General features: G+C 43.9%; 1 protein-coding gene across 9 annotated transcripts in view; it reads right to left on the bottom strand.

Moving 5' to 3' along the window:
• The window catches only part of KYAT3 (kynurenine aminotransferase 3), a 60,659-nt gene that overhangs the window by 23,192 nt on the left and 22,643 nt on the right, over positions 1 to 14,824 (bottom strand). For 6 of the 9 annotated variants that reach the window (XM_074961377.1, XM_074961375.1, XM_074961372.1 and 3 more), the window contains one exon: positions 1,347 to 1,405. The exons of 1 other annotated variant lie outside the window; for it this stretch is intronic. In XM_074961377.1, coding sequence (XP_074817478.1) covers positions 1,347 to 1,349 — 3 coding nt within the window. In that variant the 5' untranslated portion in view covers positions 1,350 to 1,405. Of the gene's footprint in view, positions 1 to 1,346; positions 1,406 to 10,681; positions 10,855 to 14,824 lie in introns of those variants that run through there. 2 more of the 9 variants (XM_074961376.1, XM_074961371.1) reach the window with 2 other exon arrangements.

Here is a 14,824-nt window from a genome sequence, read left to right as displayed (position 1 = left end):
AACACTATGCAGTCCCACCAGTCTGGGCTTGTTTGCCGCGCCCAGAATCGGCGTTCCACTGTATCAACCAGCCCCACTGCCGCTATGATGTCCCAACTGCCACATCCTGTGCTTTCAGGAACATGTGTGTCCATGTCCTCCTCACAATCGTCCTTGTGCTGCCATCTCTTTGCCAGGTTCTGCACATACTGAAGTATAATGCGCAAGGTGTTTACAACGCTCGCAACAGTAGCGGTGAGCTGAGTGGGCTCCAAGCTTGCTGTGCTATGGCATCTGCACAGGTAACCGAGGAAAAAAAAAGGCAAAAATGATTGTCTGCAGTTGCTTTCACGGAGGGAGGGAGGGGAGACTGACGACATGTACCCAAAACCTCCTGCGACAACGTTTTTGCCCCATCAGGCATTGGGAGCTTAACCCAGAATTCCAATGGGCAGCGGAGACTGCGGGAACTGTGGGATAGCTTCCCACGGTGCACTACTCCATGAGTCAATGCTAGCCACGGTAGTGAGGACGCACTCTGCCGACTTAATGTGCTTAGTGGGGACATACACAATCGACTGTATAAAATCAATTTCTATAAAATCGGCCTAATTTCGTAGTGTAGACATACCCACAGACACAGCCATCAATAACTGAAATTGCTGTGGGGAGACTGAGGCAGGATGGTCATTGATGAAAGAGCACCAAGTGCATTTAAACAATCTGCCCAACCCCTCAGTTAATGTTACAAACTAATGAAATCCCACTAGATGGCAATGACACACCTGATGCTACTTTGAGACCAATTTAAGCCCTGGATAAAAATATAGTAAAATATATTAGGTTAATTTTTACAGCAACAGGTTCAAGATGATTAAATGAAACGGGTGTAAATTAGCAAAGCTAGGTTGTTCAACAAAACTAATCTATACATCTGTAGCCCCTTGTTGCCACCATACCTAAGAATCATAGATGCTGGAACTAGGGGTGCTGCTGCATCCCCAGGCAGGAAGTGGTTTCCATCATATACAGGGTTTACAATTTGGTTCAATAGCTCTCAGCACCCCCACTATACAAATTGTTCTAGCACCCCTGCTGAGAATTACTTTTGTTTTACTTTGGTTCATTCTGCACTTCAGAATTCTAACTTACTCACAGCTTATGACCTTGTAATGGCTTAATTCACATCACCACCACCATCACATTTGGCCCATTTAATCTATCTTCTAGGCATGCGTGTGAATACAATTCAGCACCAGGGATAACAAGAGTTGTATATTTCTGTGGTGCTGGATAAATAATCAATTTGGAAAAGAACACACTAGTTGATTTTTAGAATTCTGCATATATTTTAAGGTGTCACTTACCATACATTGACATCAAGCCCTTCAATTCGTTTTGCGTTTTTGTGCTTGAAGGCCATTGTCTACAAGATCAAAATATATAGACAAAGGGGTTTAGCTAAGAATTGCAAAGTCTTATATTGTTAGACATTGTAACATTGCGTGAGAAACCCTCTCCTATGCCCTTTCAAAGATACCATAACTGAACAAGTTCAATAATATAACATTGCTCATATTATAAAAGCCTTAATGGATGATAATCGCTTGAGTTCAGTCTAACACGGGGGTGGGCAAACTTTTTGGCCCGAGGGCCACATCGGAGTGCGAAACTGTATGGAGGGCCACGTAGGGAAGGCTGCGCCCCCCAAACAGCCTGGCCCCCACCCCCTATCTGCCCCCCTCAGAACCTCCAACCCATCCAACCCCCCCTGCTCCCTGACTACCCCGACCTCTATCCACACCCCGCCTCCTGACAGGCCCCCCCCCGGGTCTCCCACACCTATCCAACCCCCACTGCTCCCTGTCTTCCCAACCCCCTATCCAGAGTGTTGCTCTTTTAAGACTTCTGAAAGCATGCTCCACACCTTATCCCTCTCAGATTTTGTAAGGCATTTCAGATTCTTAAACCTTGGTTTGAGTGCTATCGCTGTCTTTTGAAATCTCACATTGGTATCTTCTTTGCGTTTTGTCAACTCCGCAGCGAAAGCGTTCTTAAAATTAACAACATGTGCTGAGTCATCATCCGAGACTGCTATAACATGAAATATATGGCAGAATGCGGGTGAAATAGAGCCAGAGACATACAATTCTCCCCCAAGGAGTTCAGTCACAAATTTAATTAACGCATTCTTTTTTTTTTTTTTTTTTAAATGAGTGTCATCAGCATGGCAGCATAGCCTCTGGAATGGTAGCCGAAGCATGAAGGGGCATACGAATGTTTAGCATATCTGGCAGGTAGGTATCTTGCCATGCCGGCTACAACAGTGCCTTGCAAACACCTGTTCTCACTTTCAGGAGACATTGTGAACAAAAAGCAGGCAGCATTATCTTCTGCAAATGTAAACAAACTTGTTTGTCTGAGCGATTGGCTGAACAAGAAGTAGGACTGAGTGGACTTGTAGGCTCTAAAGTTTTAATTTTTTTTTTATTTTTGAATGCATTTTTTGTACATAATTCTACATTTGTAAGTTCAACTTTCATGATAAAGAGATTGCATTACAGTACTTGTATTAGGTGAATTGAAAACTGTTTATTTTGTTTTTTTACAGTGCAAATACTTGTAATCAAAAATTATAAAGTGAGCACTGTACACTTTATATTCTGTGTTATAACTGCAATAAATATATTTGAAAATGTAGACAACTTCCAAAAATATTTAAATAAATGGTATTCTATTATTAACAGTGCGATTAATCACTAATAATTTTTTAATTGCGATTACTTTTTTTAAATTGCTTGACAGCCCTAATTATTGAGAGAGAGAGAGAGAGAGCGCGCGCGCGCATGCACATGCTATGTGTTTGTTAGAGAAGGCAAGGTCAAAGAAATGGACCTTGCACTTGAAGCAGTTTGCGATAGTCATTAAGATTCATTGAAAGTATTTTTATTCAGACTACTCAAAACTTTTTAACACTTATTTATCTCAAACACTGGAGAGAAAACATTTTTGTTATAAAGTCAACACACATGCTCTTGAATTAAGGGCTAAGAAAATTCATGTATAATAGACCTCCAAGGATCCTTCCTATAAAACCAGGGATAACCAGACCCGATATTTGTGGTATCTTTAAAGTTTACAAAACACAACAACAAACACCAAAAGAGAGAGAAAGCAGGAAAAACTCTTCTGGCCTTCATACAGTCAAACAAAGAATAAAAACGTAAACCCATTCCCCCCGCCCACTCTTTATAGTGCAGACAGTAACTCAATGATAGAACTCAACAACTGCGTTAAGATCCTGCCTGCATAAAGTTTGGGATCAGAAATCAGTTAACCAAAACTTTTGTCTCAGAAACTAGGCCTAACTGGTGGACAAAATATTGAGGGAATGGGCTATTCCACCTATCACTACCTTTCGAGGTCCTTCAAGAAAGGGACTTTGGGCTGTCGAGCAAGCTTCACCATCATGGCTGCCACCCCCACTGTCTCCTAGAACCCATGACCATCTTCAGCCTAATCCCTCCTAACCAGGCTGGGCCATAGAGAGGAAGCCAGATGACATCACCACCTCCAGCAGTTTCAGCTAAATCCTGAAGACAACCTGGGATGTAAAACTTCACTCCCCCACACCCCCGACGTGCTCTTTTCCTTACGTACCGCATTTCTTTTCTTTCCTATCGCTCTCCCCTTTCTCCTTCTGTCTAATATGAGCCTGGCTTAGCCAGCCAAGACTGCATAGTTTGCAACACTGCTGTGAGCCTGTGACCACAGAGGCAGCTAAAAGTAATGCCCTAAGCACCACAATGCTGGGATGAGTTTGCTGAGTCCTAGAATGGCTGATAAGACGGTGTGCGTGCCTGTTTTTTCCAGCAGTGAGGTTTGCAAGTGAAAGTCAACATCAGAGACAAAAGCTGCATTTTCTTTGCTATTCTTTTCTCTCCCCCTTTGTATCTTGTTTTTTCCCCCCTTAGGAAACGGGATTGAACTTTTAACAGCAGCAGCTCCTGCCCATCTCAACTAATTTCTTCTCTTTTCCCCAAAAATGACAGTTACTTCAATCTTTGATACCACCTAAGAGATTGTCAAAAAAAAAACCTCTTCAGTAAAAGGAAAGGGAACAAGGGATGTTGTAAAACAAAAGCCTTACTCAATACTTTACATTTCAAATGCTTTAACTGTTTTTAAGTCTTTTTCTGTATCTTTATTAAAGTCCTAGAAAGACTGTAATGGTATGTTTGCCATAGTACTGTACTAAGGAGGCTGAGGTCTTTTATGCCAAACCCCAAACCTTGTTTAAAACTGTTTAATGTTGGATAGTATCTGGGTTATGTTAACACCTTTGGCCCAATTATTCCACCTAATTTAATACTAACAGGCCCCAGTCCTGCAAACATACACATGTTTAACATTATTAGTGTGAGTAGCCCTCACTGGTGTTGACTGGACTGTTTGTGCTAGTAAAGTTAAGCCCATGTTGCAAGTGTTTGCAGGATAAGGGCCTATGATGTCAAATCACTTCTTTCACTATAATTTTATTGCACGGGCCAGATTCTAATCTCAGGCACATGGCATAAATTTCGATGAAGTTCAGCATAATCCATTTATCCCAACAAGACATCAAATCTGTTTTGGAGAACTTGGCAAGTGAATGTGCGACTCTTGCCAAGGGACATATCCAAATTGCAATTAAAAGGGAGTTTTGGTTAGATATGGTTCTTTACTAGGTGACACTGGCATATGCAGGTGTCTAAAAGAGTACTCAACCTCTGCACTGATGAGCACAATGCAGACGGAGATTAGTGTTTGGCCATAATACACCCCCCAATAATATGAATATTTTATCATGCCCGTTTCAAATAAGCACTTCTGGCAGCTTCCCTGTTGCTTTTTCACATGCTAGGCTACTTTTTTTTTTTTTTACTACGAAAAACTGAGAAGTCTAGCCCTGAATCTCTCTAGATAGTAATCAGGATTCTGTGTGGTCCAGTGGGCAGCTCATTGTATTGACCAACTCTTAAGATCACTTCAATTAGCTAACCACAACAGGCTACTCAATAGCAGGATTGTTATGACTGAATTACAGTAAGCTTAAACTGTACTAAATATTTCTCTCCTGGCTGAAATCTTACTGAGAACTAAAAGACTGCCTTTTACAGCCTTCATATCACGGAACATTGTATGTTCAATTGTTAATAATTAAACCTTTCTCTCCCTACATACCTTGATCTTAGTTTTGATTCTGATGTCATAAAATGGAATTTCTGACCCTGTATTGGCTATCAAGGGCCCCAGCTCAGTTTTGGGTTCTAGCTCTGCTTACTTCAACTTTTAAAAGGCCAAGCAATTAACTGAAATTATTAAAATGAGGTAAGATTAAGAGAACAGAGCTGTCTTCCAGGGAGAAGAAAAAACACTACTGAAGTGTGTCCAGATGCTAGTGAGAATGCTGAGGATTTCCCTATTTTATATCATATGCCACTCTTTCAATTACATGATTGGTTCTACCATCCTTCAAGCTAAGGAATGGAAGTGATTTATTTAAGATGAAGTGCTAGCAGAATCTTAATCACCCGAAGATGATCAGTGTTAAGCAACACAAAGCATTCCCCTTTCAAGATCTAAATTCATGGCCTCCAAGCACATCCAGCCCGTTAGCAATGGTTGTTTTGCAAAGGAGATGAATAAGAGGGGACATGAGAGAGAAGTTGCTATTTACCTTTTCTTATAATAGAAGTACAAGGAGACTTCCAATGAAAGTGAAAGTTTAATACTGATAAAAGGAAGTACTTTTACACAATGCATAATTAACTTGTGGAATTCAATGCCATGAACTATTATTGAAGCCAAGAACTTAGCAGGATTCAAAAAAAGGATTACACATCTGTGTGGACAATTAGATAAAATATAAAACACATAATGCATATAAAACATCCTGCTCTAGGAGAAAAGGAGTACTTGTGGCACCTTAGAGACTAACCAATTTATTTGAGCATAAGCTTTCGTGAGCTACAGCTCACTTCATTGGATGCATACTGTGGAAAGTTTAGAAGATCTTATTATATACACACAAAGCATGAAAAAATACCTCCTCCCACCCCACTCTCCTGCTGGTAATAGCTTATCTAAAGTGATCACTCTCCTTACAATGTGTATGATAATCAAGCTGGGCCATTTCCATCACAAATCCAGGTTTTGAACGAGCCTCCGATAGTGTGGCTGATGTTATTAGGCCCTGTGATGGTGTCCCCTGAATAAATATGTGGGCACAGTTGGCAACGGGCTTTGTTGCAAGGATAGGTTCCTGGGTTAGTGGTTCTGTTGTGTGGTATGTAGTTGCTGGTGAGTATTTGCTTCAGGTTGGGGGGCTGTCTGTAGGCAAGGACTGGCCTGTCTCCCAAGATTTGTGAGAGTGTTGGGTCATCCTTCAGGATAGGTTGTAGATCCTTAATAATGCGTTGGAGGGGTACCACACAACAGAACCACTAACCCAGGAACCTATCCTTGCAACAAAGCCCGTTGCCAACTGTGCACACATATCTATTCAGGGGACACCATCACAGGGCCTAATAACATCAGCCACACTATCAGAGGCTCGTTCACCTGCACATCCACCAATGTGATATATGCCATCATGTGCCAGCAATGCCCCTCTGCCATGTACATTGGTCAAACTGGACAGTCTCTACGTAAAAGAGTAAATGGACACAAATCAGATGTCAAGAATTATAACATTCATAAACCAGTCGGAGAACACTTCAATCTCTCTGGTCACACGATTACAGACATGAAAGTCGCTATTTTACAACAAAAAAACTTCAAATCCAGACTCCAGCGAGAAACTGCTGAATTGAAATTCATTTGCAAATTGGATATAATTAATTTAGGCTTGAATAGAGACTGGGAGTGGCTTAGTCATTATGCAAGGTAGCCTATTTCCCCTTGTTTTTTCCTACCCCCCCCCCCAGACGTTCTTGTTAAACCCTGGATTTGTGCTGAAAATGGCCCACCTTGATCATCATACACAATATAAGGAGAGTGGTCACTTTAGATAAGCTATTACCAGCAGGAGAGTGAGTTTGTGTGTGGTGGGGAGGGGGGGGTGAGAAAACCTGGATTTGTGTTGGAAATGGCCCACCTTGATTATCATACACATTGTAAGGAGAGTGATCACTTTAGATAAGCTATTACCAGCAGGAGAGTGGGGTGGGAGGAGGTATTTTTTCATGCTGTGTGTGTATATAATAAGATCTTCTAAACTTTCCACAGTATGCATCCGATGAAGTGAGCTGTAGCTCACGAAAGCTTATGCTCAAATAAATTGGTTAATCTCTAAGGTGCCACAAGTACTCCTTTTCTTTTTGCGAATACAGACTAACACGGCTGTTACTCTGAATCCTGCTCTAGGGCATAAGCCAACTTGGCTTGGAGTTTAAGAAACTTCCCCCAAGGGGAATTTATTCTATAACTGTACACTATGGGGGATCTTGCACCTATTTCTGACGTATCTAGTGATGGACACTGTCTGAGACCAGGATGCTGGACTGATCCAGTAATGCAATTACTATGTTCCATTACACTGTCCCTAGGATCTCATCCATCATGGTGAAAAACTGCACTTTCTTTTGACAAAGTTAGATATAAAATGGTGTCACATGATTCCATAAGCAACTTAAGTGAGACTTCAAGAATATATCGTATACAATAAACTTAATCAAGTGTAGCTCTCTCTCAGGTAGCTGTATAGCTAGCTCCTACTGGCATAGTATCTGAGGACCTGCAACACCCCTCTGAGAAATACTATTATCCCCATTTTATAGATGGGAAATGGAGGCCCAGATCCACAAAGAGACTTAGGCATTGCAACACTAAACATTGCAACACCTAAGTTTTAGGCACCTACAAAAATCGCTAGAGCAACAGTGGGATCCACAAAGCCTGGGTTAGGCATCTAGGGTCCCTATACACTCAATGGGGAGAGATATGCACCTAAGAATGTTATCAACAAATGCCAGCATGCTAAATGGGAAGCATGGAACTGAGCCCATCTCCTGAGTCCCAAGTTAATGCCCTGGGGATATCATCATGCTAGTGTGGTTTAACATTTGATTGATTTGAACAATAATTTATTGCAGTTTTCATATTAAATGTCTGGGATTAAGGCAACAAAAAAATGAAGAAAACATAATGCTTTGTGGATCTTCTCACAGAACATGGATGAATCTTAAACTGCCTAACAAAAATGAAATTTTTGCCATCAGTTCAGTGAACTAAACCAAGTAGACATCTAATCCAATATATACTTACTGGCAGCATCACAAAATGAGTGCATTTCTAAAATAAATACAGCGTGACATACATGTAGTGTAATCTGTGAACTGATGGAGTACATACTTCAGAGGTCAAAAATCTGAACAATCTTACAGGATAAACTGTCTTCAGTAGCTGTGTCCTAATGCCAAGGCAGCAGACGCTTTGCTGAGCAAAGAACATGCCTGCACAATAATTTAGAAGATTAAAAATAAATAAATAAAACAGTACGCCTTTATCTAGTATTTACAGATGCAAGACCAGAAATGTGCATTTCCCTACACAAAGTTAAGCAATTTTAGAGCCTGAGATTTTTCTTCTTCTCCCATCCCTCCCCATACCCACCCTAGATGATTATTTCCTTATCATACCTAAATACAGGGGTGAAGCTTTTTAAAAACAGGGAGTTTGCAAGACATTTTTTAATATCATGAAAAAGGAAGTTTTAATCTATTTGACAGAACTGAATTAAATAATGGTCTCTTCACCAAGAGATGGATGAAAATAAAACAAAAACCTAAATCCAAAGTCTATACAGCTAGGGGATTGCTAATGGGATATGGAAACTTGTTTCTAGTCCACTACTTCAAATCCAGCCAGGTCAGGAGCAACTAAAAATTATCATCATCTGATGGCTCTTCATTAGAGTATTTGAAACAAATTAGTGGTTTCAGATGGATTTTTTATGAACAAGTGCTCACATAGCAAACAAAAAAGAAAACAATCACTATCATAGTTGGTAGTGCCCATCTGAGAAATACTATTAAGGCGACTGATTTTAAAGTACTAAGAATCCATCCTTGAAAAATCAGTCCCCTTTAAGGTGTCCCAAAATCGCCAAAATTGAGATACCTAAAAAATCATTAGTCAATGTGGAAATCAAGACCTATGTATTATTTACTTCTTTTTATATAAAAAGTAAACATCAAGTTTAAACTGGTTTGGCAAACATCAAATTTATCAGAGCAGAAAATAACACACCCACAGAAGACATTTTGTACAGAGTAACAGACCATTCACTGGCCTGAAAAAATGACCCCAGTAATCCATGACCACAAAAAAGAAGGAATAAGAGATGTTACTACAGGACAGCCACTTTTAGAATGTGTATTTAAGTAAATTTATTGGTTGACAACGTCAAAATGATTGTTTTTTCTCTAGTAAATTCCAATGTAACCTAACTGACCTACTTCAGAACTGCAACATCACAGCAATATAATTAACTTTGTACTGCAAAGCTCAATGATTAGAGAACAAACAGGAAAACTGCAGACTGTATATCCAATGGGGGATGGGGAGAGATGTTAAAAGGAATCTGAGAAATACTGTCTTAAAAGAAAAAGAAAAAAGAAAGAGGTAGGCTGCCCATATGTACCGAAACTAGAAAGATTTAGTGGACTACAAACGCAATGGAAATAATGCAAATAAAACTGAAAGGGTCTGATTTAACCCCAGAAGAGCACAGAACTTCAGCATTGTGGAGGACAGATTCTCTGTCAAAGACGAATGATTGTATCTAGTCCTTAAAGTGTGGTTCACACCGAAAATTTTTTTTTTTTTTAAAAAAGCATCTTGAACTTTCATATTTATTGTTTCAATGACTCCATATCAAATGTGTCCAGTTAAAAGTATACTGATTCCCAACCACCACTACATGCCAGAACCACAAACTTTATCACAGTCCTGAGAGCCAAAATAGGTTCTTTCCATCTCATGCAGCCATTACCAGTAAAAAGGGTTCTGCAGGCCAAATTAGACCCTCACTGACATCTGGGCAGTCTGGCTACCTTCAAAAATTTGAAAAGGTGTTGTTGATTGGATTACTAAATAAATAATAAACAATTCTGTTCCTGATCCACAATTAGAAATAGTATCCAGTAGCCTCAGCCCAGCAGTTCACAGAGCTGATGGGCTAACAGAAAATAAAACAACAAAACTTATTTTTGACACTAAAGTCAGCAGATATGACTGAATATAGAAAACGAACAGGGCCGATTTTTAGGTCTTTTTCCCGCGTCCCGACCGCTGCCCGGTCAGGAGGCCATTTATCCCGATATTGCGGCTTTGGCCGCTCCGGCGTTTTTGGTTCGACAACTCCGGCCGCTTTTTTTTTTGTTGTTGTTGTTGTTGGTTTTTGTTTTTTTGGTTGCTTCCCTGTGTCCCGATATTTTCTCCGTTTAATCTGGTCACCCTACTCTGCACTCTCCCGCCGTGGGGGCTCTCTGCAGCACCCCCGAAGTCTGGGGGCTCTCTGTAAGTTCCTCCTCGCGGGTGCGGCCCCTGCCTACCACTGGCTGCCGCTCTGCCCTGCGGAGTCCCCAGGAGCCTGGGGCACGGCTGGGAGGGAGGGACGGAGGCACGGGCGGCAGGCTGAGGCCAGCTGTCCCCTTACCCTGGATGGCCTGTCCCAGGCGCAGCGCGTGCGGCGGCCCAGCCAGCCCGAGCAGGGGACACGTAACTCACAGTCTCCGCTTCGCCCGGCCCCGGCGCTTCCCACCTGAGAGGGGCGGGGCCGCGGCCTCCTTCCCCAGGCTCCAGGACAGCGTCTCTCCCCAGGCCGCTTCCTCTCCCCTTTGTGACCCCGTCACTGCCCCGAGGGCCCCACCCCCAGCAGAGAAATGCCCCGCCGCAGGGGTGGTCGCCGAGGCGCCCCTCCCCCACTCCATGGGGGTGTCCCCTGCCCTATACACCTGTAGTTTTCAAACCTTTTTTCTGCAACCCAGTTGAAGGAAACTGTTGATGCCCACGACCCAAGGGAGCTGGGGATGAGGGGTTTGGGAGGGGGTCTGGGAGGGGCTCAGGGCTGGGGCAGAGGGTTGGGATGCAGGGGCGAGGACTGCAGGGTGAGGCTGGGAATGGGGGGGTTCAGGGTGTGGGAGAGGGCTGGGGCAGGGGGTTGGGGTGCGGAAGGGGGTCAGGGCTCTGGGCTGGGGGTGCAGGCTCTGGCTGGGGCTAGAGATGAGGGGTTTGGGATGCAGGAAGGAGCTCTGGGTTTGAGGGGCTCAGAGCTAGGGCAGGGGGTTGGGGTGCAGGAGGGGTGCAGGGCTTTGGGCTGGGGGTACAGGCTCTAGGGTGGGGCTGGGGATGAGGGGTTCAGGGTGTGGGAGGGGACTCTGGGCTGGGGCAGGGGGTTGGGGTGTGGGAGTGGGTCAGGGCTCTGGGCTGGGGGTGCAGGATCTGCGGTGGGGCTGGGGATGAGGGGTTTGGGGTGCAGATGGGTTTCTGGGTTTGGGGGGTGCTCTGGGCTGAGGCAGGGGATTGGGGTGCAGGCTTACCTCCAGTGGCTCCCAGTCGGTGACACAGCTGGGGTGCAGGTTTCAGAGTAACAGCCGTGTTAGTCTGTATTCGCAAAAAGAAAAGGAGTACTTGTGGCACCTTAGCGACTAACCAATTTATCCAATGAAGTGAGCTGTAGCTCACAAAAGCTTATGCTCAAATAAATTGGTTAGTCTCTAAGGTGCCACAAGTACTCCTTTTCTTTTAGCTGGGGTGCAGAGGCAGACTTCCCGCCTGTCCTAGCACCGCGGACCGCGCTGCACCCCAGAAGCGGCCAGCTGCAGGTCCATCTGCTAGGCGGAGGCATGCAAGCAGCTCCATGCTGTTCTCGCCCGCCAGCACCGCCTCCCCCACAGCCGGTGCTCAGGGCAGGGGCAGTGTGCGGAGCCCCGTGACCCCGCCTAGGAGCCGGACCTGCTGGCCACTTCCAGGGCGCAGCACAATGTTGGAACTGGTAGGGACTAGCCTGCCTTAGCTCTGCAGCACCGCCAACAGGACTTTTAACAGCCCAGTTGGCAGTGCTGACCAGAGCCGCTGCAACCCCGTTCTGGGTCACAACCCAGGATTTGAAAACCACTGCTATAGAACAACTAGGGCATGTGACCCCCCTAAACAGATGCGGAGATCTCACTCATCTCCCCTACAACAGGTGTCACACCCCCACCCCACTACAGCAACAAGATGGGGATTAATCCCTCCATCCCTACATGGAACAAGCAGGATATGTAGCCACCTGTCCAGGTTTCCAAGGATCGGCTTGTGTGTGTGATTAATATTTTATTAATGTTCATAAAGAATTATTTAAAAATACAAAATGGTAAACAATGTACAGCTTTGTGTGGTACCAAATACCATACAGGTCACAGGATAGCCAATCAATTTATGCAATCATGCAAAGCTGCAAGACTGGGCAAAATAAAGTCAGACAATATTGCACAGACATAATGTGTTTCGGTGGAGGGGTAACAATAATAAAGACATACACAAATAGGCAAAAAAAGGAAGGCGGAAATGAGGAGGCAGGATGGGAAGAGGGAGGGAAAAAGCACAAAGGTCAAGGTGAAATGGAAGTCTGGCATATTTGAATTATCTCAGTGTTCTTTATCCAAATGTATCAAGAAACTTGGTTCACATTTCAGATTCTTCTCACAACCATAATAACGAGAGACATACTTTTGTTTTTTGAATGTAAGCTAAGGTTCAGGAGAACAAGACAGAAACTTCAGATAAGTACTAGTACATCACTTGGGTGGGTAGCTGCTGTTTCCAAGTGGCAACGCCACACATCAGTTATGCATGTAATCCCAAAAAAGGGCCAGTTAAGTTTTTTCTGTCACACTACACCATCAGGAAGTTTGGTTATGTGATGTATTTACAGAAAAGCTATTTTTATGAAAATTTCATTGTTTTACAAAATGCTATTGTTTTATTTTTTTACTCTCACCATTTGCTTTCACCAAGATGCCATAATATCATAAATAGGGCCCTACCAAATTCGCAGTCAATTTCAGGGTCATAGGATTTTAAAAATTGTAAATTTCATGATTTCAGCTATTTAAATCTGAAATTTCATGCTGTTGTAATTATAAGGGTCCTGACCGAAAAAGGAGTGGGGGGTGGGGGCACAAGGTTATTGTAGCAGGCTTTACGGTACTGCAACCCTTACTTCTGCACTGCTGCTGATGGTGGTGTTACCTTCAGAGCTGGGCAGCTGGAGAGCAGCAGCTGCTGGCTGGGAGCCCAGCTCTGAAGGCAGAGCTGCACAGAGGTAAGGATGGCATGGTATGGTATTGTCACCCTTACTTCTGCACTGATGCCTGCAGAGCAGGCCCCTCAGTCAGCAGCCGCCACTCTCTGGCCACCCAGCTCTGAAGGCAGCAGTGCAGAAGTAAGGGTGGCATGGTATGGTATTGCCTTCTGTGCTGCTGCTGGCAGGGCGCTGCCTTCAGAGCTGGGTGCCCGGCCAACAGCCGCCGCTCTCGGGCTGCCCAGTTCTAAATGCAGCAAAGAAGTAAGGGTGTCAATACTGCGACCACCCCCCAAAATAACCTTGTGACCCCTCTGCAACTCCCTTTTGGATCAGGACCCCCAATTTGAGAAATGCTGGTCTGTATTGAAATCTGTATTGTATAGGGTAAAAGCACACAAAAGACCAGATTTCATGGTCCGTGATGTGTTTTTCATGGCTGTGAATTTGGTAGGGTCCTAATCATAAATCCAACTGTACAAGATTTTGAGAGAGTGGGAAAGTTTATAACTAATTGTCACAATCACAGGGCAAGCTATGCTTTAAATTCCATTTTGTCCTCCTTGAGTGGACCCTTCTACTGACAGGCCTGGCTTCTTCTCTCTCTGTGGTGGGTAGGGCCACATGGTTCAACCACTCTGGAGGTATGTCTACACAGCAACTGGAAGGTGCAATTGCAGCCCATGCAGGCCTACCAAGCTAAGTTAAAAATAGCAGTGTAGCTGCAGCAACATGGGCTAGCCACCCAAGTACAATCCTGCCCAGGATTGTAGGTACATACTTGGGTCACATACTGCAGTGTAGACATACCCTGAGACTGGATCTCAGTCTGGCAGCTCCCCACTTGTGTGAAAAAACACACCCCTGACCGACATAAGTTTCACCAACAAAAGTGCAGGTGTGGACAGTGCTATGTCAGCAGGGATGGTTTAATTATGCCAGCAAGAGAGCTCTCTCCTGCCAGCAAAGACTGGCTACACAAGAGACCTTACAGTGGCATAGCTGTAGTGGTACAGCTGTGCTGCCTTAAGGTCCATAGTGTAGACATAGCCTTAGTCAATGTAGTCGGTGACTTACATCAGTGGGAGCTACATTTTACTGTATACCCTTACAGAGTTACGCTTATGAGTAATTACGTCGACCTAACTCTGTAGTGTAGGCCAGGCCTTACTCCAGTAGCCTGTGACAGCAGCTGATTAAAATGACTCAAAAAGCAGCTTCTCCTAACTCTAACTTCAAAACAAAGCATTATTTATTTCTTCACCCAAAGATATATAGCACACAGAGCAAAGCGGGAAAACAGCATATACACTAATCCTTCCTTGCAGGCTTCTATAAGTTCCCTTCAGCCCAGCTACTCCAATTTCTAGCTGGGAAAAGCAGGATGCCCTGCTGCAGTATGCACTCTCTCTTTCTCTGTAAGCATTTCAGTCGCTGCTGCTCACTCCCCCTATCCCTTCCTTCTAGCCCAGGATCTTCAAGGCTTTAGTACCCGTTGATCCTAGATTTGAG

The sequence above is a fragment of the Natator depressus genome, chromosome 8 (assembly GCF_965152275.1).
Source record: "Natator depressus isolate rNatDep1 chromosome 8, rNatDep2.hap1, whole genome shotgun sequence".
NCBI classification, from domain to species: Eukaryota; Metazoa; Chordata; order Testudines; family Cheloniidae; genus Natator; species Natator depressus.
This window is presented reverse-complemented; position numbering and strand designations above follow the sequence as displayed.